The sequence below is a fragment of the Taeniopygia guttata genome, chromosome 2, assembly GCF_048771995.1.
Source record: "Taeniopygia guttata chromosome 2, bTaeGut7.mat, whole genome shotgun sequence".
In the NCBI taxonomy this organism is placed as follows: Eukaryota; Metazoa; Chordata; class Aves; order Passeriformes; family Estrildidae; genus Taeniopygia; species Taeniopygia guttata.
The window spans coordinates 112,077,039-112,101,471 of NC_133026.1; the positions used below are offsets into that span (position 1 = coordinate 112,077,039).

Here is a 24,433-nt window from a genome sequence, read left to right on the forward strand (position 1 = left end):
TAAAAAACCAAAAACAAAGCCAACAAAATAAAAAAAAAAAACCAGCTATACTAAATAAAACATAGATGAAACAAGATACTCTTTAAATGAAATGGGTAAATAATCCAGGTGCAATATTTTCTTCGGTGTTTTTACAAAGATAGGGTGTAGAGGCACCAATGGTGCTTCTAAAGGGCATAAAGAAAAGTGTTTCTTTCTTTTCTTAAAGTCTCTTTACATCATTAATGCCCTTTTGATAGCTTATGAAATAAACCTGCTCTTAGAAAAGTTTTTTCTTGTGTGGACAATAATCTATCGTTCCCATATGTAGAAATACATAGTCAAATGTTTTAATTGCATCAGACTGAGTGGGATGGTTCAGTTCATGATGTAAAATAAAAGAGAAGCATTCTGAAATATTTTAAAAACAGAAGAAAACCCCTCTGTTCTGTTTTTTCTGACTTCAGATCTTAAAATTTAAAGTTTGGCAGGCTGAGAGTGTTCTCAGCATAAGCCAAATTAAGGAAATCTTTGACATTTCTCCAGGCTAAATTTTTTACTCCTTTCTGTCAGGGACTTTATGTTAAATCAAGAGTGACAGCGGGGGAAGTAGAGCTGCAGAAGTTTACATCTGAGTGTACAACACTGAGATCCTTGTTTTCACAAACACTGAATACCCAAACCCTCCTGACATTTTAAGTTCTAGGCACTTGCAACCTGGAAGAATCTGACAATGAGCAGGGGCAGGGCAACTTTTATTTAGGGGTTGCTCCTAACACTAGTGACCAAAACATTAAAATTTTGCTGTCAGTTGCAACTTCAGAGGTCTGTTTCACATAGCATCTAGCGTATTTAGTAAAATAGATCTATTCATTGAAAATATTCCAATTATTACAAAGTTTGCAAATAAACTTTCAAAAGTGTAACTATTCTTTTAATGATATCTGATGATTTCTTTTCAGCAAAATTTTGAATGCTACATTTCTGAAATTGTAAAGGCTCATTCTAAACAGATTCTCAGGGAAGCTGGAGTTTCTTGAGTGACTAATTTCTGCTTGCGCCCCAATAGATAGGATGCTAGTTTCATCCCATCAAGAACTTTCAATTATAATCACTACACTTTGATCAACTAATAAAACAGACAACAGATGTAAGACAATAAAGAAGGGATAAAACCCAGAGTAAACTATCCCAATACCAAAAGGATTTTTTAAGCTTTTTTTAAAGTACATGTTACTAGAAAGTAATTTTGTTTATCCTCAAAGCCATATTTTCCTGCTACTTTATTTCAACATTCATAAAAAAATTCCAAAACCACAAAAGAAGTCTCAAAACCTTCTACCTTCCTCTTCCTCTTTGTTCAAACAACACTAACCTAAAACAAAAGACCTCTGAGAATAACTACAATGGTGAGCAAAGCTTTCTAAAGACTTAAACTTAGCAAATTTTTGTCTAAAATTCTATTAACTGAAGTATTTATTAACAGTACATTTTTCCTTTATTTTATCAAAGATTGCCAATAAGGAACTAAATCACATAAGGGAGTAGCTGCAAACCCTTTGAGTTCCCTGATGTCAAACTCATTAGCATCCGAATAACCACACAGCAGCACATCATCTGCACAATTGCAATTTTTTACTACTTTTAATAGCGCTTCTCAAAGGGCTCATTTTCAACTTTCTTCAGTGGTTAGTTGGTTCTCTGGGGAAAAGGAGCTTCCTGACGCTCACAGCTTCCACTCAACAACCAGGCCGTTTGCTGTCAGAAGCATCAGCCCTCTGCCCTAACCCCATCTGCTGTCTCTCTCATCCTAGGGGACCAAGAGTTAAGACAGCACAGCTGAGATCCACTTGGAAAAGTGCACAAAGGACAAGGAAAAAATATACTAAACTTTCCATGTTTAGCTTTACATAATAAGCTAGTAGAAGTATATTGCAAGTCCTCCTTATAAGAAAAGGAGTTTGGACTAGGATGGGTCTAGGGAGCAGGTTTTAAAATTGTAGTGAAAAACTACGTGCAACAGTGTCAAAACACAAAAACCTGCACCGTTCTGCTGTGTTTAAACACAACAGAAGTTGCTGATGGTTAGTAAGTTTAAATGTACTGGGCTTGATTTCTTTCACATAACAGGGTGCTGGCTGCCATTCTGCTGATTCGTGGGTGAATACTCACATTTGAAGATAGGGTGTCTCATAAAAATTCTAATACAATGTCATGCATCTGTCATGCTATAAATAGGGTTTGCAGGATTATGCTGCATCATGGCATGTGACATACTCTTAATGTAACATGAACTATGTGTCACTCCTGCAGACCCCTGTCTGCAGTCCAAGAAGTTATATTTCAAATATAAATGTTGGGATCTAATAGTTCAGGTAGCAAAAAAGTCTTGGTGCTGATTTCAGCAGGAATATCAAGGCCTTATACGGAATCTCTTTAGTAAGTTTTATGGGTTGTAAACTTGATCATGGGCCGAATTTTGAGGTATTGCAAGAAATGCAGAAATCTGCAATACCAACTGGATAAAAAAAGATCTCAGCCTCAAAGCCACAAAGTACATCCAAGCAGGTTGTTGGTGGCTTTGATGATAAAATCATTGTTGATAGAAATGAGGCAGAGCTAATATTTATTTGTCAATCAAGGTTCATTGGTGGGGTCACTCCCCTCGGGTCCACACGTATCTTCATTTGTTCTGATCTATTCATAGCTTGCTTTAACTCCTTTCTCTATTTTTATTCAAGATTCCAAAACAATTTACAGACAGTAAATTATGCTTACCCTTCAACTGTCTATGTGTCTGAGCAGTATTTTTTATTCTAGAAGGTGAAGTCTGCTCGCCTATAAAGAAAACTTTTACCCCTTTCAACCATCATCTCAATTCAACTAGAATAATAAACTTTATAAAGTTTATAAACTTTATAAACAAAGCTGGAATATATGAGTTGCTTGATTTGTCCATGTAATTGTTGAAGTCACCTGGAGTCTTTGCAATTCATTCCTTGGTTTATATCCATTTCCAGTGCAACATGATTATTTACTGACTCTGAAGTGCCGTCCTACTGAGATCCATGAGTCATACCAGGATACTGATGTGAATGACAGTTTAGGTCCTGATCCTGTATATCAAATGTTGGTGACAAATCCCTTCAAACAACTATTTTTTTTGACCCATCATCTGTGGGTAAAAGTCCACTCATTCAGGTCAGATTACCGGTGCTCCTGAAGATTTTAAAATGAGAAAAGACATATTGTACAACCACAAAATTATCTCAGCAGAAGTCTGAAGTTGTTTTCTCTATCATAATTTCAATACTCAAAGCTGTACTATATTTGTGAAAGATTCCAAAAGCTTTTTTAAACATAATACATTCTATTTCCAACAGGTTAATCTGATTTTCTCTCATTTACCACATCTCTGGTTGATATATTGCAAATGCAGGAATGAATAATGGCTTCAGTTTGAGATTTGTTAACTCAGAATAAAAGTAATATCTAAGGAAACAAAATCCAGTGTGCCCACCATTATGATCCCTGAACATTTCTACAGTTCTACAGTGACAGTGAATTCTTTTTCCCAAGACAAAATAATACAGCATATTTATTATTTGAGAAATTAATACATGAAAGAAAGATACCATTGCAAATAAGTAAAGACAACTCTGGACTTCAGTCAGATCTTTATCCTGCACAGCCTGAAATCTGTGACTTTACACGTTAAGTTCTGCACAAGCCTCAGGGAGATCCTGAAGTACATGCAAAATGTTCAGCTTATGAATAACTGAATTTCCTTTGGCCTACACAATCCCTGCAAGAAATCTGCAGGTCTCTACTTGGAAAAAAAATTTTTGTGTATATTTTAAGCTTCAGAAAGGAGTTTCCTGGGGGTAGAGTACTCATCTTTGCCTTATTTCATTTAGTACAAAGTACAGAGGAAGCAGAATTATTGCTGTTTCAACAATTGCATTTTCTTTCTCAACTCTAATGCTAAACTTTATCTTATTTTGTTCTACCCTGAGATGAACAGAAGGTCACGTTAGCAGCATGATACCGGCTGGTAACCCAGGCAGTTGCCTTTCTAGTACCTCCAAAAAACTTCACTTCCATGTATCTTCTCTTTTAAACAAAGCAGTATCTCCAAAGCCACGATCATATTTCACCTAGCAGAGGAGTTTAACTTTCACTGGATTTAAGCAACAAACTATCCCTCAAAGATGCCAGAGGCTTTGCTGTAATTAACATAACTGCATTTAGATGCTATTCATGACCGATAATTCCAACACCTTGTGAAAAAAAAAAAAAAAAAGGTTGCAAGCTGTAAACATTATAAACATATTCAAATAAGCTTAACGCAATCTGCCATGCTTATTTCTGCCTAGATCATGGACCAGCGAAATGGTTAATGCAAATGGATTTATAATTTGCTTTGGGGGGCCAGTTTCTTCTCCTTATTTATTAGCCCAGCTGATGGGGCAGATTTGATGAGGCACTTCTGGAATAATTGAGTCATCACACAAAGAAGGCTGCTAGCATTCAGAGTGGTTTTATCAGCAGCAAGCAGGCCTGATTACTGACAATTACACTCTGATCCGGTGATGGAGGAGAAAGAGCCAACGAGTGGGAAATGTCCGTGTTTCTATCCAGGAATAATTTCTACATTCATTTTACATGCTAAGTGTTTCCTATCTCTGCATAATAAACTGTAAACAGGAATAGATGGCACAATGTCCCTTAATATTTCCTGGTAATGAAGACACAAATGTACAGTGAGTGCTGATAAATATAGATGAAACATAAGCTATTCTCTGAGTCGGTATTGTTACCTTTAGAATAAATGCATTTTGGTGGTAAAAGCATAATCATAGCTAATGCAAAAAAATGACAGAAGATTGAAGCTGTCCTTGTAACTACACAGAAACTTTGTAAAAGTCCTGTTAATCATGACTGCTCTACAGGCTCATAAGCTGAAGGTGATATACTGGAAAGAACATCATTTAGTTTCTCAATAGTCAACTATGTAGGAACTCTTTTGCTTTGACACAGTAAAGGAGAGCAACATCAGTGACCTCCATTAACACTTCAGGGATAGAGCACATCTCGATGCTAAACTGACAAACAATGAAGCTGGTCCTAGAAGACATCTTCACCATGATAAATTCTCATTTCCCTCTCATCAGCTTTAAGACAGTGTTTATAATGAATAATAGAGCTAGATCATAGATTTCATGAGTTGTGTTAAGCAATACATTATTATCTTTAGAACATTATTTTTATAGCAATTTAGATGCTGTAAAATGACAGTTATTAACAAAATTCGGCAAGCAGAACTTGGAAAAACTGTTTCTTCAGGAGAAAAAAATGGGGGAAAACATGAAAACAGACAGAGAGTTGAAAAGTAATTTTGTGTTTGTTGATGGGCAATTATAGATTTCAGCTAGAAAAGTTAATGTCCTAGTCTAGGGAGAGTTTTCCTTTTTAAGAGTTGATCAGGCATGAAACACTGAATAATAAACTTTTGCATGCTTGTTTATTCCTTTTCCTCTTCTTAAACTAATTTATAGCTTCAAAAGAACTAAAAGTTATTCTCTGCTCACCGACAGTAACTATGGCAACTATGTTTCATTAAAGTAGCCACTTAACTTCAAGGCTTGTGTTACAATGATATGCATTATTTTGAGTAAATCCACTCCATAATAACCTTATGATTTCAGAGTAATTTTAAAAGAAAGTTCAAAGAGTATGCGTTGTTGACGCTAGAACACAGGGTTTGTTTTCTTCAGAAACATGTTTACTCTTTTCCAGCCAGGGTGACTTTCCCTGCACGAAGTCACCTCTGCTGTGAGGTGCTGTGCTGGGGGAACACTGCTGCCTTCAGCAAGAGATGGCCCCTCTCTGCTCAGGGAAGGGCTGCCCAGTAGCTGCAGGATTGAGGCCAGCAGAAGATGCCTGAGCACACAGATCAGCACAACCAAGATCAGTGAAACTGTGTGGGTTTAATTACTCTGTTACCACCCACTTTGGTGGCAGGAGGATGCTGGTTCTGATGTTTCCTACACGCCTTCTATTTAGCTGCCACTGTTACAGTATTTCTACTGTATCTGCTTTTTCCAGTTAGTTAGGAATTGATGGGTTTCAAGGGCAGTTTTATGGCTGTTATGGTTGCACGGAGTCTCTGTAGAAGTTCTGAAGCTGGTGAAAGTCATTTCTCAAATACTTACAGGCTTCATCTAGGTTCCTCTATTCCTTCCTTGTGATTTCTGACTGTTTCCAGCCATATCTTTTAAGGAATATTTTCATAGTTAGGACATTGCAATTCTGGATAAAACCATTGTGACACAGCTGACTGGACATTTTCTGACATGGAGTCAGCAGGAACAATAAACCTAAAAGTACAATCTACTTTTACTAAAAGAAATAGAAAACTACCACTCTGGTATCCTGTGCATTTGTCTTGCCCTTCCTGAACGAGTTCTCCTCATTAAGCATGACAGGCATGTCCCAGGAAAGGGAAAGTCACACAAAGGGAAGAAGTGTGCCTTGCCTCAACATTCAAATCACATATGTTCATTAACTTCAAGAGTGCCATGTGAAGTACAGTCTGCCACCATTTAAAAGACTTGTAATGACCCTAACTGCTAAAGATAATGGGGGCTTTCTTACACTACTGCACTGCCCTGAAGATCCTAGGAACATGTTGAAGAGCTCAGGAAAAAAACCTCCAATAAAAATACCACCTTGAAAATCAAAGCAGTAAAGGATAGCCAAAAAGTTGACTAATACTTGTCAAATACAAAAGTGTGCATGTCAAATGTTCCTTGGGACAGTCTTCTTATGCAAAAAGCTTTTCTTATCATGTGTTTTCATCAGGTAAATAGAGCAAGGAAAAGCATGTTCCGTTATTCAAACATAGTAAGAGGTCTGCATCACCAAGAAAGGTGGTTTAAATTCTCTTTTCAGAACCTTTTATGATTCTAAATTGAGACAAAGATTATTTCCTAAAATAACACCTGTCTTCTGTCATAGGCATAAATAGGAGGCACCATGATTGGGCAAATAACTGGAAAAAAGGGATTCTGGAATTCTCTTCCTGCCTTTGCCACTGTTCTGTGCCCCTCAGCAAGTCTTTTCACCTTTCAGCTAAATGAGGATAACAACACAGAGTGCTGTAAAGATCTTTTGTAAATTTCTAAACACACTTTAATGTAGGAAATATTATTTTCATCATCATGGATTCATCAGTTATCAGTTCAGTAGCCTGCTCATTTAACTTCCTCTGAAACTCAACTTGAAATGTTTCCACTTACACTGCAGGCTTTTTTACAAAAAAAAAAAAAAAAAAAAAAAAAAAAAGGACGAAATATAAAAGGACAATACTAAGAAGGATGGGTACTAAAAACATATGGTGAATAGCAAAATAACTTAAAACACATTTCCTCTCTTCACTCCTAATTTAGACAATCTGGATATAACTGTAATCTTTACACATCACACCCTTATCTTAAAAATCTGTTTGTTTTCCTGTATAAAGAAACATTCTTTGAGAAAATATCTTTAACTATTTTCCTTTGAATATTTTTGCTCTCATTGCTGAAAATGTCAATAAGGTGTGTGTGTGTGTGTGTATTTATTTATTTATTTACTTATTTATATATGAGTGTATATGAATATATATGTGGAAGTGTAAATATATATATTTCTGTGTGTATAAATTTATTTATATGTTTGCAGTAACATTAAATTCAAATATCACACACAATAAGCACTGTGTTTAATTTAAAAGAATTTGAAAGAGGAAAGTTTCTTTCAATGTGAACCTCTTAGATGTATGGTAAGAAATGACATGTGTTACCACTAAACAATAGTTAAAAATAATGCTACAGGAACATATCTTTATAATACTATTTTATATTGTAAAAATAATAATAATAGTTCTATTGTATCAAACTGGACTATAGGAAGATGAAAAAATCATGCCATGGAGAGATGTCTTACAAACTTTGTCACTTAAAGGCTTAAAGGTCAGTTGCCCTTCAGATTCCCTAGTGTAATCCTGGCTGCATTGACAACAACCAGGACACTCTGGGGGACCTCAATAACACAAGCTGTCCGCATGTGAAAGCACTCACATACACTCGGTGTTAACCACACAGCTATACAATACACACTCCTGGTCAGAAGGTCTGACAAAATGAGGTGATCAGAACTATTTTGCATGTGACAGCTGTAAACAATTGACAGCAGTTTAGAAATTTCAAGAGCACAATAAATGAAATTTTGTTATTTTAGGTAATAATTATTTCATTCTTCATAAGTAGGCCTTAATCAGGTGTCTGCATATCTATGTAATAGTCTGGTTTGTTTTTGAGGCTCTGATTAAATCGTGGGCACTGTGTCTTGAGTTGGTACCTCAAATGTCAAAGTGTGTTTAGGAAAAGGGATGGGCTGAGGCGTAGCTTTCTGTACCCAGGGCATAATCCTTTTTTTCTCTTTTTATTTTCATATGCTGTGCTTACCCATTCAGGAGACAGATTTTTTTGCTTTCTTTTGAAGAGGTCTGATCATTTTGCATCAGAACTGTGCACTGATACGAGAAGTTGTAGCTGTGACTTTTAAATAATCAGCCTCACTAAAGACTCCATTATGCCAACCAACAACCTTAAATAATTTTGACAGTACATTCTCTGCACTACTCATGTATTTGGAGTCCTCAAAACATTGAAAGCTGGGACAGTATTCATACTTAAGAAAAGTCCAGAAGCAGCCAAACAGGTGGGCACTTCTTTCAGAAAAGGCCTTTTTACATAGAAGACCTTTTGTACACTGGTTCTATCCTAGGCCCCTTTCAGGGGCTACACCTGAGAGAGAAAGTGAATTATCAATGACATTTTTTTAAAGAATCAGTGGTTTAACACTAATTTCTAATCAGATCCTACAGAAAGGAACAGCTCGCATGGCAGCTGTACTTTTCCCAGGGTTAATTACCTTTCACTGCTCTCTACTAATGAGTCAGCTGTTCCTGTCATCACACAACTACACTGTGTTCATCTGTAGCTCTAGCTGTGGACAAACACAGTAGCTAGAGCCCTGTTTACATATTGGCGAGGTTTGTTGTGCAAAGAATTTGCAAAGCAGTTTAAAAAAAGAGAAATACTTAAAACTCCTTCCAATCCCATGTTTTTTTTCATGGAAACAACATTACATTTTTGGGCAAACACCATGTTCTCCAGGTTACTAAATGCATCAACAGGAGTAGGAATCTAAGGACATAAAAGCTATTGAAAGATTTTGGGTTTTTTTTCAATATTGCATAATAGTTTGTATCAGGAAGATTAGATCCTTGTAGCCATCTAGCTTGTCTTACCTGATTGTTGAGTGAGGATGTAGCTTACAGATCTAGGAGCTAGAAAACTTCTTTATAGAATTTTGTTTTAAGTAGTATAAGCAATAATAGCACAAGAATTAATGCAGTTAGGGAAAGAGTTTGTATTACTTTATATGGTAAATTTTAATGATTTAAGACTTTCAGTAAACTGTTCATGTTTTTATGCAATTCCAACAGGTAATTCAATAGCAAGTAAATAGAACACATCATTTTCTAGCTAGGTTGAAGAGGATGTATTTTTTGTACCCATATAAGATCAAGAGTAGCACTCACTATTGGCTACTTCAGCTTTCTTGTGGAAGGCTACAAAGACAATGGCTAAAGTCAGGCATAGTGACAGCTCTTCCAAAATTCAAGTCCTGTTTGTGTCAACATTCAGAAAATGTTTTTCATATAACTGAGGGCAGGACTCTAAACTGGTGTTGTATTTATAAAATGATTTTATCCTGAAAATATCTGTGTGGAGGTTACCCTGATCTAAGGAGATTTCATCAGTGTAAGATCTGCAGATGTTAGCAGAGACAGCAAATTTTCACCAGACACCAAAGGGACAACATACACACACATGTTATGTGAGTACATGTCATGCGAGAATGAGCTCAGCTACTTGTAGTTGCATCTGCAACAGGCCTGTTCATGAAGTTATTATCTGAGGCTGAATTCCTTTCTAGCTGTCACATGACATAATGGAAATGGACAAATTTGTGGCAGGAACATTGATATCTTAACATAATGATGGAAGAAGAAATTTAAGCTTCCAGCTCCAGGTAAACCTTGCAGGACTGACAGCTCAAAATATGATAAATTTCCTTTTGAGAACACCAAAGCAAAGCACCATGGCATTCCAAGGTAACACCTCAATGTTTATCTAGGAAATGAGCAGTACACTTTCCTTAAAGCATCACTGTAACAAACCACTTCTTTCTGTCAGGCATCCTAGGTGGTACAAGCTGTATTGACAGCTCGAGCACTCTGACAGAAAATGTGAGCTGTGTGGCTATTCTCTTTTAAAAGGCAGATATTTATTTATTGCACCATTAGAAGCAATTCTCCTGCTTGATTTTGGATTAAGTGAAAGTGAATTTCCTGAAGGTACATTAATTTGGTTTAATGATTCACAGAAATCCCTGATCACTCAGGTCAGGCCATGGAAAACAGTTATGTAATGCTCATTTTGTCTCAGTTTCTTCCCCTGACCAGATTATTGCTTCTTCCAACACACTGTATCTCACTAACTGTTCATGAAAAAAAAAAAAAAATTCCCACCATGATTATTCTCCATATAGTCAAAGTCTTCTCTTGTTACTGGTTTTCTTAGGTTTTTTGAGTTCTCAAGAACTTTATTCCTCCTTCATCCACAGGTAGAAAATAGGAAAAAATCCTTTCTACTTCATGAATAGGAAAACTTTACCTTTGGAATGAGTTTCACCTTTCCTGAGATCTGGTCTGCTTATCTTGAATTCTGTCAATACCCAGGCTAAATATCTCCCTACTAGAAGCAGGCTTTGTGCTGTACACTGAAGGAATTGGGATGCTAGAAGGCAGCTTCTCTAAAGAGTCTTTTGAGCTGATGATATTCCTATCGTGGGGATAGCTGTAGGAAATTCAGGAAGAAGGAAAAAAAATTGCGCCAAAAACCATGGTGTCTTCCCTACTCTTTCCTCTTATAAACTTGACTTCTTTACTCCTAAATTATCATGTAAATTTAAAAGACAGGGATCATCATGCAACTAACAAATAGATACCAAGCCCCAAATAAACAGGACAGTAAGCCTTTTGACCTGGAGGGTGTCTGAAATGCTGAACTTGCTGTTAGTAGGCTGGCAATCATTGATTGAAAGCAGCTTGCACTCCCTCAGTATCACAGTACTATTTCCCATGATCACAATATAGTAGCATGTAAATCACATTAATAACAATAAAAATAACTGGTATTGCTAATGTTGTTGCTATAAATAACACTGGGCCCAAAGCATTCAGGGCTAAAGCTGTTTATTCTCTCATGCTATTCAGAATGACTTAGGGATATGTAAGAAAACACTTTTTAATGATAGAGACCACACTGTTGATTTTGGGGAAGAAAAGTCTGAGAATATTATGTTTAAGCTTTTCAGGAGAAATGTTATAACATTATATAGGTTTAAGTTTCTTGAACTGGTGCCAATTTATACCATAATAAATATTGCATGCCCACAATCTTGTGCATGACTTTGATTGACTTTGAGTCTGTGGAGGTGCTACTGGAGGTGCAGAGTCACTCACCCTTTGTAAAACTCATCATTTCAAAATAAGATCAAGCTGAGCATTATCTTACAGCAGAATTTACTCCTGTGCCTATCGTACCCTCAGGGAAAGAGTCTGAAAAGACAAAGTAGCATCAGAGACCCAGCTATTGCTCCCTGTTTCCAAGGCCCACCTGTGCCTTCCGTGGCATGGATTAGGGAAGTGCACAGCCAAATACTGACCCACAGGGACCATCCACTACATAAGGGTTAGCACAGATCTGTGGAGTTGCGTGCAACTTCGAACCCTGAAGGGAATTTTGAACTGCCCACTTGCAGAACTTAAGAACCTTCCCTTGGTCTGAAGGAACTTTGAGAAGTTGTCCCTAGAAATTTAAAAGATTATTTGCTTAAAAACCCCACACCTATGTGCTAAAATCTTAGGATGATAAATAATTCTGTAAAAATCTAAACTTGTGTCATCAAATGTCTTGAAAAATGAAAGAAAATAGTTGAAATCTATTCACAGTATGCATAGCATCTGAAATTTTAACCTGAAAGCTTGTGTATAGTTTTTTTGAAAGCATAGGAAATATTGAATCACTATAATCACCCACTGAAACAGTGAAAAACCATAATCAAATCAATCTTTCTATTACTTTGAAGCTTGAGAAACAGGGTCTTGGAGCCTGAGGAGACAGAGAAACCACCGCTAAAAGTATGTCCAGATGCTAAGTGGTGACTAACAGGAAAAATAAAATGTCTGGAATTGCTTCTATCAGCAATGTTTAAAAAATCCAACAGATTCAAGGTATTTTTGAATTAATGGATATTGTTAAATCTTACCATTTGTTTCTCTTTATTTTTTTAAGAAGTAGTTTTGAGAAAATAAAATTTTTTAAAGGAAATATAGTGGCTTCTAAGAAGAAAACAAAGAAATTACATCTTCCCTTTTTATTTTATTTAATTACGTATCAGGAGAAAAATTTAGTCCTCTGAGCTGCACAGCAGCATTCACTTCTGTTTTCTGCTCTCCATTACTAGCTAAGCAGACAAAGATTTTCATCAATGCTATGTGAGGAGAGGAGCAAGAGGAGACTTTTGATCCACAATGTTTCATTTTATCCATATCACTGTCTTGTATGAATATGTGAGAAATGTTTCTGTTTAGAGCCAATTTAAGAAGAAATCAAGTCCAATTTTTAGGCTGGATGGGAAGGACAGGATTCATCTTCATAACTTTACATGCCTGAAATGCAAGCATGTATTTCTGAGGCAGTAACTGCTGGATTCCCATGGTCTCTGGGTAGTCTGGAGGAGACCTGCAGGCATCTCTGAGGCTGTGCTGATGTGTGATGCATCTTAGTCATTTCATACCCTTCAGGGTGAGACGAATTGCACACAAGAAATGTCTCTTTCCACTGACTCTAAAGGGAATCTGGATAACTGGCTCAGGTCTAGCCACTTCCACTGTGCACACTGACATTTCACCAAATGGTGATTCCTAACCAAGGAACCTGTGGTGATCACTGAACAGAATCTTAAAGCTTAAATAGCACGTATGCCGTGTGAGCTGTGTTGTGAAGTAGGGAAAGCAAGAGAAACAGAGTAAGAAATCATCCTCCAGGAATGAAGGCAGTGCCAGTCCTTGTAGGAAAGAACTGGCAAAAAACACGAGGCTGATGAACAAATAAAAGGGAGCGCTAGTAGATGGTGCAGCTTACAGAAAAGGAAAGTTAGCTGTAGCTTTGACATGAACAGTGTGGTGTCAGAGACACAGGAGAACCCAGTGCCAAGAGGAAAAGGAAAAGGCCAGCATGATATGGTAAATATTTCTTATCTAGATATAGCAGAAAGAAGACAATCAAGCTCTAAGCAGAACAGAGAGAAAATGAGCTCTAAGAGTTGGTACGGACTGAAACGCCATCCTTTTAGTATTTGCATTGGACAGTATTTTAGGAAGGAATTAAAGTAAGTAAATTCATCATACAAATAAATGTCTAATAAAGAGAAAGGGTATGATATGAATAAAAGTTGCTAATAGAACTTATCTGTGTTTTTTTTACTATGAACTGCTGCATACCAGAGAAATCTGATGTTACCAGTGACAGTGGACCTGCATTTAATTCTTTTCTATTGCTTTGTTTTAACCATACATGATTCCACCTGCCCTGTTTTATTTGGTGTCATCTGTTCTGAGCCAAGTTTTCAAACATGTAAGTAAATAAATTAAAAACTAAATTCCTTCTCTCTACTTTTGCTGGCCTTTGGGAGTTAATAAGAACCAGATTTTCAAAAATTAAAATGTCATTTTCCCTGTATTGCTCACCACAAACATGCCCTTTTTTTTTAGCAAGTAAGGTGTTTAGGCAAAGAATTATTAACACAATTCTTTGCTTGATTTGTGAGTGTCAAACAGATCTGAGTCATATAAGTTCAGTAAAATGCAGTGTTAAAAACAAAATGATGAAAAATTTTGCAGTACTATTATTATTATTATTATTAATAATAATAATAATAATTATAATATTAATATTAATTCATGTATTTACCCCAAAGAAAAAACCCTTGTTGGTGAAATGCATCATATCTAAACAAAAGTCTGGCAGCTTAAGTATATGAACGGGGGAAGGGAGACTTATTTCCTGAGTTTCAACAGATGTCATACTTAATTGGTTGTGAAATAAACCAGAGCTACTCTCGGCCTGTTTCCCTAGTTTCAGCTGTGAAGACACTTTTAAACATGTGCATTTCCCTCCTGCTTCTCATAATGAGGGTGTGGGGTGAGAATCAGACCTCCAAAAGGAGTAAAGCAGTGTGCATGTCACATACAGGCCTTCAGATACACTAATTAAACAGAAGTGAGAGTTGCATCTTTTGTCCCTGGGAGATACACATCAATACAGAATAAGCCAAGACAACTCTGTTGAAGGGTTAATGCCTTTGCCTTCTGCTAATATCAGGAAGTCATTGGACAATCTCATTCTGCAGATAGTTTTTTCCATTTTCCTGTATTTTCTCTCAAAAACACTCTCCTAAATCACAGCATTGTCAATATACTACAAGTAGTTGAAGTAGGATAATTCTTTTTATTTTTGACAGAGAGAGCACCTTAGAGCTTGGGGTTTTTTTCCTGTTTTCTGCTAGAAGCAGCAGAGTAACACCACATTTACCACAATGACATCTACAAAGAGTTTTTAGAAAATAAAGAACTGTCAAGCATAAAATAGTTTGGCTACACATGGTGATGGACACAAAAAAACTCACAGACCAAAAGCCCAACATTTGCATAACCACCAGTCAGTGGTATGCTATTATAAATAAAGTCATTTGTTTCTAAAGGGCTATGGCAAAAAATGTTAGCCATTCATGTTATGCCTTATTGGAGGTAGCCCTCTAAATCAAAATGTTCTTTTGAGCTTCACAGGGAAAAGCTAAATATATGATAGGTGCCTCTCTATGAAACTCAGTAAACAAATTTAAATAAAATGGAATAGTGTTTGTTAAAATATTTCAAATGGAAATGCAATGAGAATTGCATAAAAAAGAAAAATTAAGGCCAAGGTTAAATACGTTTAATTCACCTGTGGCAACCAAACTGAACAATATTTGTTCTTTTAGTTTAAACTTGGAACCCAGATCCCAGAGGTGCTAGGGGAGAGCTTTAATCCCTAGAAAAAAAATCAAATTCCCAAAGTGTGTGATGAAAACCAGTGTAATCCTTCCTGAAGTGAGAAACAAAATAGAAAATACTTTTTTTTCACCCTATTAAAACAAGAGCAGTCAACATGATCTTTATTCTTTTAATGTTTTACAGGTCTGACTTTCGGCAGATGACCTCTCTTGTTTGTCCCTACATGTTTTCCAAAATATAAAAGTGAAATAGAGTCCCAAGGGCACTGTACTTGAAAGGTTATGAGAGTTAGAGAATTTTAACCATGCCTGCCAAATCAGCAGATGGCTTGTGATTATAATTATATGCATCAATAAAACGAATAATCTTTACAAAATTTGAATTTCTACTAAAGTAAGGGATTTAGTAAGCAGATGCAACAGAATGCATTTTCTTTAACCCTTTTTGTAGACAGTACTGTTTATCACAAAAATAATGGCAAGGTTCTCCATAGATTAGCTTGGACATAGACTTGAGCAATAAATATGTGTTTCTTTTGACCAAGTGTCAATGCTATTTAGTGTGATTTATGTGTTCAGTTGCACTCTGTTCAGTAAATGTTGAATGCTTATATATAGGATGATTCCCATCAGACACATACTTCAAAATGGTCTTTAATTTTATAAAATGTTAGAGAAGCAATGAAAATGTCATGTACACTCATTCTCTCCATTTTTGTTGCAGTGCTTGTTCTTTCTGTTTAGGATTTGGTGACTTTCCATGCTTCTTACAGAGTCTGAGTTAACCACATTATTATGAAGAAAATACTTTTTCTCCAAATGTGGGATATTTAAGAAAGATGTTTTATGTGTGTGTTTTTTTTTTCTTTCTTTTCAATTAAAGTAAATAATTTTTTCAATCGGAGAGAAGAAAACATATTAACAGGAAAAAAATCACTACTGTGGTTTTCTATGACCGCTGATCTTTCAAACTTACTTTTGTAACAAGAACATGTGTGTTAGATTGTGTCAAACCTTAAGGAGGAGAAAATCACACCGTAGAAAAAATTAAACAAAACAAAACAAAACAAAACCCTAAGCCAAATTTATTTCTGGATTGCCCCATAAAAATTCTATTTGAAGACATGATATGCACATCCTTTAATTCTTCTAATATAGTAAGGAAGAAAAAATTTGAGAACAATAAGTACATTTTCAAAAAAGTCCATATTTGGTACACTGTAGCTGTCTTCCTACAATAATTAAACATTTATTTTATTCAAACATTTAAATGAGAACTTTTATTTCGGGAAATTAGATATAATTGTCTTTGTAGCTCCCCATGTATTTCTGATGTGAAGAGTGCAAAACAATATTTTTATGCTCATTAAAAAGTGGATTTTTACTTCAGAAATGACAGCGCCATTATTCTGTACCATGTAAATCCTTCTTAACATAAGGATTATTGACCTGATAGTCCATAACAGTGCCTTTGGAGCCATTTCTACTTTGCTGTGCCAATCCAGATGCTGCACATGTGCTTCAACTTGGGGGCAGGAGGGGCAGCAAAAGTGTCACAATTTCTCTTGAGATTTAGGGAACTGACCTAGTAACGCGACCACTGGAAAAAGAAGACAACTCTTTAGAAGAAATTGGGATCTCCGATCCTCATTTGAAACGATGTTTTGGAAAAGTTCTAAAGCAGTGTTTTAATTTAATGCCCAACAGAGTAGAGTTCAAATACATGCCTTTAAATGAAAATCTAGCTCTTTTTCACCAAAGTTCCTTAGTGAAAGGAATAGTTCACATATGAAACCAAACCTGAAATATGTGCTAGCAAATGTTATTTGCATCTCTTAAGTAAATAAATAAAACCCTCATCTTCAAAACACGTTCACACCTGCTTTACTGTATTAAAGTGAGCCATCAACCTCACCTCAATGGAATCACTCATGTGTATGAATGTTTTTGTGTGTTCACCTACCCAAGAAGGCAAACCCTTTTTCATTTTAAAATAACTTTTGCTGTTAGGTTATCACCTTTTCTTGAATTGGAAATCTGTTATTTAGAAAGGCAAGAGTGGCTAGTATCATTAAAAGTCTTCCATAAACATAAAAGAGAGCAACTCTCCTCCACTCCAAAGAAATTTTATGTAAATACTAAAAAACATTAGGAGGAAGAAAAGTTTTTTTTTAATTATTAATTAAACAGTATCTGTAACCTTAAGTACTTCAAGATAACTAAAATCCAGAAACATTGACTTTGCTTATGTAGTTTTAAATAATCCACAATTATGTGCACAATAACTATAAAGTGACCTGATCCCAGGTATTTATGTACACTTCCAAAATCAGTCAGTTCAGTAAAATACTTTGGTCTAGATTCTCTATATATTTGTGGATATAGTAGAATATAAAGTTTATTCTGCATGTTATCTTCTGCATTTTATTTTGGAATAGTGTAAAATTTGGAATCAAATTCCAGATTTATTTTGTAATTTTGGATCGACAGCATCAGGCCTTTATGAGTATTGTCAGTGACTTTGGAGATACTTACTTGTCAGTAATATCAGATATTTTGGGATTACTGTCTTTAAAAACTATAAACATGCCAAAAACCTGAATTAGAATTATTCAAATCAACTACATAGTACCATAAAGTTTTTCAGTTCCACATGCACAGTTCATACTCTTGTGCTCTGGAACTGTGCGCTAAGATAAAGGTGGAGGCCTCATGCTGGACTGTAAAGTCCAAAAAGTCAAATGAAAAGTGTTGTCTAAAAATCTGGAGTGTTTTATAGTTTATCAGGGAGATCAGATGAATTACATTAATAATCAGAAATCAAGTTTTCTTTGTCTTTTCTCTTAGGTGTAGTAAAGAAATGACAAAGATGAGGAAAAAAAATGAAGCTGTGAAAAACTAGTGCAACTTACTGAGGCTCAACCTGTCAGATTACAGAATGCAATTGTCTGATTACAGCAGTATGATTTCTGTAACGCTGCTGCATGTGCATTACCCCTATGAAACCATTCTTTGCTTTTAACAGTATAAATAGCTGAACTTATTAATGAGGTGAATGCTGAAATATCAAATACCCTTTACTCTTGTTGGTGTAGGTACGTAAAAAGGATACATGATTGTGTCACAGGGATATGCTAATTTTTAAAAGCTGTGGGGATGCACTCAAACATCAAATATCTTGGAATATTTTCTGTTAAAATAAACTGAACACTTAATATCAGTTAGCATATTTTAAAGCAAAATTGTTGCAAGACTGAAACTTGCTAAACTTCTCTTGGTCTAGGTTTGAATTATAGGACTTAGAAAGCTTGTTTTCTGATGCCTGAGTATCTCATATTTGCTGAGGTAACACAGGGGAAACATTGCTGAGATGTACACAACTTTTAAAAAGATGGAAAATCAAATAAAATACACAAATTTACTTCAGTTTGGTTACTTTCTCATTATATTTTCTAAACTGGAATTACTGGAAAACACAAAAACCAGATATAACTGCAGATATACCTAATATATACTGAGTGTCAGGTAACTGGGATATTCTATGGATGAATATAATTTTTTGCATATGTGAACTTTTTTTATAAATATGAGCACATGTGTTTGTATATATGCATATGCTCGTATCCCTTTGCAAGGAATGCTCAAATGTATGTGTTAGAATGTCACATTTTATCTTAGTGTCTGTAAGCTGTGGTGATAATTCTATTGCCCATGCAGTAAAAAAGGTGTTCCTGGGTAAGCAACATATCATAACAAACCGACTTATGTGACCTGTGAAGAGTTTTAATTAAGTGAACAAGCTATCCTGCTATGTGTAAATACGCATATATTGACAAGCTTTTTTTCTAAATTAAATAAGTCTCCCAAAGCAAAGCAAAACAAATTAAAAAAAAAACAAAAAAAAAACAAAAAACAAAACAAAGCAAACAAAACACAGAACTAAATCCCAAAAACCCAACAAAAGATCAATTGTAATACAGATTGATGTGTAAGCACTACTTTTTAAATTGTCTGTATTCATAAAGAATTCTTAAAACATATAGTTTTCAGTGGTTTTGCAGGGAGAGGAGAAGAAGCATTACTTAATGCACACAGGCATCTTGCAATAAGATCATGTTGTTTTGAAGCTAACATCCCCTGAGTCTCCAAAGTGCAAAGCAGACAGAAACATTTCAGTAATGCAAACAAGACTTTCCGGCAACTTCCTGTTGCCATTTTTCAGCAAAATAAAGGGTCCTGAGGTACTACACTGAAACACTAATAGAAAAGATTCTATCATTGATCACACAGGCAGGACCCTGCTATTATAAGATATCAGCTGAATATTTTGCTGCTGTGCAAGGAAAATAAGTAATGACTTTGTAACTGTTAAACATAATCTTCAACTCTTTAATTCCAGCTCATGTAAAAGACAACACAGAGAAAGACATCGTGTAAAAACCTTTTCTAAAAATCCCAAAATTATAGTAGCAACTTTATTTATACCTGCATACTTGTAAAAACTGTAGCAGGGATTTAGGGTTGTAAGTAGCTGTCTAGTGGATTGAAATTTGCATTCATATATATATAACACATTTTCAGCAGATTTTTACAGAGAAGTAAAAAGAAACTTTCTGTCTGTAAAGTTCATCAGATGTAATGTACATCTGAGGCAATGATTACTGTGTGGCAGTTCCTGCAAGGAACATTTAATTCATTAGACTATAATTGAAATATCCAGTTCAAAATACATACTGTTTCACATTACTTTCAGAATTCCAGAAACTTTTGTAAGCTGGCAAATCAGACAGAAAGAAAAGGAAACAAACAAACAAGAAATAAACCCAACCTTGATTCCAGAGATATTTTTCCTCCCCTTCATGAAGTGATAGGGGGGAAAAAAAATCCCTTCGTTATGACCTACTTGTCTAGAAACGGACTTTCAACCCCATGGTTAGGCTAAGATTTGCTCTACTTTCTCCCTAGGGCATAATTGTCAGACTGACTTACCGTGTGCCTTTTAGCCTTTGTTCTGCCTCTCACGCTGACATCAGGGAAGCAGTGATGTAGAATAAAGCAGGGGTGGGCTAGGTTAGTCCACTGTTTGTGTCGTTGTGTGGTGTGCAGGGACACTCTGTGATACTCTAGTGAGCTGCTAAGCTTTTTTTGTAGGCTTTGTGTCATTTACTTAACGACCAATCTCATTAGCTGCCAGGGTACAATGGGCTGATGCATTTTCTATGTACATACTCTACACAGTGACCCTCAAGGTTGCCGAAGGTCTATTTAATCAGTCAAAATGCTGAATATATTTGCAGTAAATCACAAAAAAAAAAAAAAATAAGGGACCACAGAGGTATCTCATGAGTGTTTACTCTTTCCTGGGAGTTATTTGCAGGTAATAAACTGATAGGAGTTGTAGGCAAAAGCAAGGGCAAAGAAGGGAAAAGGGCACACACTGGGTTTGCATTGGTCACCTTTAATTTAGGGAACCTTGGGGGCCCAGCATATCGCTGTGTCTCTGCTTGTTAATTTCTCCATGCAGTTCATGCTTCAGTGTAATCATGTTATCACAATTAAACCCCTTTAAATAAGAAGAGCAGCACTAACAAAAAACACAGCCTTTCGCACATTGGGGAGGGGATGTGTTTGTGTGTGTGTGTGTGTGTGTGTGTGATATTTATTTATTAACTTCCCTACTACAGGCAACCTCAGGGCTGGCATCTTTGCATTTCTAACCTCTCGTCAGTTACAAGGTAAAACCCCTTTAACTCTTATGAAAAATGAAATGCTGAAAAGCCCATGAATCACGACAGCTGTCCATAAGTAACAGGGAGAGTTCTATTGTCCAACTTGTCCCTGGATAAAATGAATACTTTACAGCAGAGGCTGTTCAGCTTGGCTAAAGAGTATGGGGAGAAGGGGAGGAGGTCACTGGAGATTTCGCACACTAATTTAATCTGGGAAAAGGACAGGCACTGCATCTCACTTGAACAGACTGGCGGCAATCTGGGCTCCCACAGAACTATCTCCTTTTGCCTGTGCTCTATTTATTCCTTATCTCTGTTTACCAACCGCTAGGTCCCTTTCATTCACACCACGAGGCCGTTCTCCTACTATCAGTCAGCAGCTGACACTGTGGAAGAGCCTCAAAGGCAAAAAAAAAGGGATCAAAACTAAACCAAAGCTGTATAAACAAAGCAACAGTAGAAGTAAATGCATAAATCCTAATTCTTAACCCAACCCACAGGGTGCGAACAGAACCTTTATAGTAAATCCAACAAACCCACCACAGTGAGCTATGGGCTACAGAGGAAATGGGAAAAGCCAAATATCATTCATGAAATCACCATCTCAAGCAGAAACATTGAAAATAGGCATTGGAAGATATTTAGCTGGTATCAGGATAGAGGTTCATCAGTTCTCTGTATTCCTCAGCAAGTAATGAGGCACAGGTTCACCTGTGTTCCTGGTATAAGATAAACAAGAGATTTTTCCACTTGACCATCTTATTGTTCAAAAGCCTTAGCTAACTTGGCACTCACTGCTTGAGATTTAGATTAAATTAGAGGCAACCACTTTAAAAAAATCTTTATCTGGAGATTGTGGTAATTTGGGAAACTTTATAGCTAGAACTTGAATGTCAATTTATTATTTAAGCATTCATCCAATTAATTTTGCCTTTAAACCCCTAGATTTTTAAATATCATGCTTTCTCAGTTATTAACTTATATTTTCATTCATACCCTAAGTTTGTAGCACTTAAAATGAAACTCAAATGGGTGAAGACAAGAAAGAAAAGAGTAAGCTTGTGACTCTAATAGAAAACTTGTGACTCTAATAGGAAAGTAATGTAATAAACTCTGTATTTGATCTTCTGGGTTTGGATGATTATAGTGATTTAACTATGCGTAAGTCTATTTTCTAATTTCAGTGGTCCCTTATTTTGGATTCTTAAACTGACTTAATAAGAGACAAGCTGCAAATATTCATAGAAAGACACCAATATTGTTTCATTAAAACAACCTAACTTTTAAAACCTACACAATCTGTAACTCCCAAAGTAGGGATGGTCCTTCTGGAAGAGGAGAGAGTTGAGAACTAGTTTCAACTTTTAAAGACATCAAAATACCCGTTAACTGTTAACAGTCGATATACTGTCAACTGACTGATCAAGATAATTATAACAATTACTAAGAAAATGTTTCTCACTATCAAAGATGATCAACTGGACCTAATTTCAGTTTTGATTTTCACCTATGTACATTATGAGCAATGAACTCTTTACTATTTGGATCCTTTTTTCCAAATGAATTAATGAATTAAATTTATCCTTTCACCAGCTGCTAGGCAGCAGATGGAACCATTTCTGAAGCCTTGTTGAATTCAATCCATAAAACTCATTTCCTAGGATTAGCAGTCCAAAGTTTCTTTTAATGTTTATATACCGCTTGGGATTTTGAATTTCATGATGTTAAACTTTCAATTTAACTACTTTTTTTTTCATTTCATATCAAACAAATATGATCGTTTGGATTTCTATAGCTTTATAACCACACATTTCAGGTCACATAAGGACAAGAATTCATTTCAAAAGCAATCAAGTAATGCAAGATTGGGATCTGCGTGTTTTTTTCTTTTTCCTTTGTTTTGTTTACATTACAGTACTACCATAGAAACCATTTGTGTTGTACTCATAGATTAATTTAGACTGGTAAAGTTTATTGTCTGTAACTTTGACAAAAATCTTTGCATAAAAATTTAATCTTACTAAGCAATATTTGAAAGTTAATGTGATCTGAGGGTGTATTTTCTATTCACAAAAAGATGACATGCTCCTGAGTTAAGTTTTTCATGCACATCGTTTTTATAGTTGACTTCGTTGTAAGGTGAGAGGTTTTCTTTTTTTCTATTTCTGAGGGGGAAAATAAAAAGTAACAAATGGTGACAGTTTTGTGAACGTTTGAGTAAAGATGTTTTTCGGCGCAGTAACAGGAAATGCTAGTCAGCTGCAGTACCCTGGACAGCTCCTCTTCTTTCGTTTTCAGTTTTCTCACCTCTGCTACCCACCTCTGTCACGAGAATCAGAGATAAGGGGGCTTGAACTGCAATTTCGTTCACAAGATCCCTATTCATAGATCTCTGAAAAAATTAAGTTATAATTTAACAAAAGTTTCTATTAGAAACCTACAAGAGAAAAAGCAAAACAAAAAGGCACCCTCTCCCGCCTAGCTTTCAAAGGCATATTATATTAAGTCTTAAGAATAGAACATCATTATGTCAAAGTCTTCCTGTTATTCAACAAAGTAAATAAAACTTACAAAAAAAAAAAAAAGTGATCAGTTGTTGTATATAACAGTGATTTCCGCTAATTTGGCACAAGAAATCTATATTAATCTAATAATGCAGTAAGCCAAGAAGGCCACATAATAATAATTACCATTGAGTAATTGAATATTTAGAAGGAGGATGAAAAAAAGGAAGACTGGTAATCTTAGCCTGCAGGCATGAAAATACTATAACACAAAGATGATATTTACAAGTAACAATAAAATGCTCCAAACTGGGAAGAGGCAAGGCCTGTTTTTAGAAATTCCTGATTCCAAATCTGTATTATTAGTTAGCCACCTTAGAGAAGAAATATATTATTGTCTCAGTGAAAGCTTTAATCAGAAATGCTGTAGCTTTCCTTAAGAATTACAAAACCACTGCACAGCCAAACTAAAGAAGACACATCTACGCAATTAACTTAACTAATTTAATTGACAAAAGAGGTAAATGGTCGTTTTGAATCCCACAAAGATCCTTAACTAACAAAGTTCACCCCATACAGTTTTACAGATTAAGGGTAAAATCTGGGATTTGTGCTTTTATGATCTCTGAAATGAAAAATTCACTGCACCTTGCACAAGATTGTCTTGCTATTTACATATGAAGGAAGACAAACATCTGAACTAAGTGCTTTGTTAAAGACAAAAGAAAGTCAGAGGGAGAGAGAGCTGTTGCTGATCAGAGTGTTAAACAGACTTTCTCTACTATCAAATGCTGTTTCATAAAAATTATCCTCCTGCAAAATGTTGTCCCAGAAGGTCCATTTCATTCTTCAACCTTGCCTGATATTACTGTCATTTAACTTTCTAAAGATTTTCCTGACACATACATTCATTCTGAAGTACAGTATTCGCTTTTTTAATCAGAAGCTCTCAATTCACTCTCTGAATCCCAAATAATTTAAAGGACA

At 35.7% G+C, this 24,433-nt stretch overlaps 1 protein-coding gene across 10 annotated transcripts in view; it reads right to left on the reverse strand.

Annotated features, from left to right (window-relative positions):
* ST18 (ST18 C2H2C-type zinc finger transcription factor) overlaps positions 1-24,433 on the reverse strand; it is a 167,840-nt gene that overhangs the window by 74,408 nt on the left and 68,999 nt on the right. For 2 of the 10 annotated variants that reach the window (XM_030266192.4, XM_072924650.1), the window contains exon 1: positions 20,203-20,779. The exons of 6 other annotated variants lie outside the window; for them this stretch is intronic. In XM_030266192.4, coding sequence (XP_030122052.4) covers positions 20,203-20,376 — 174 coding nt within the window. In that variant the 5' untranslated portion in view covers positions 20,377-20,779. Of the gene's footprint in view, positions 1-2,955; positions 7,172-20,202; positions 20,780-24,433 lie in introns of those variants that run through there. 2 more of the 10 variants (XM_030266195.4, XM_072924654.1) reach the window with 2 other exon arrangements.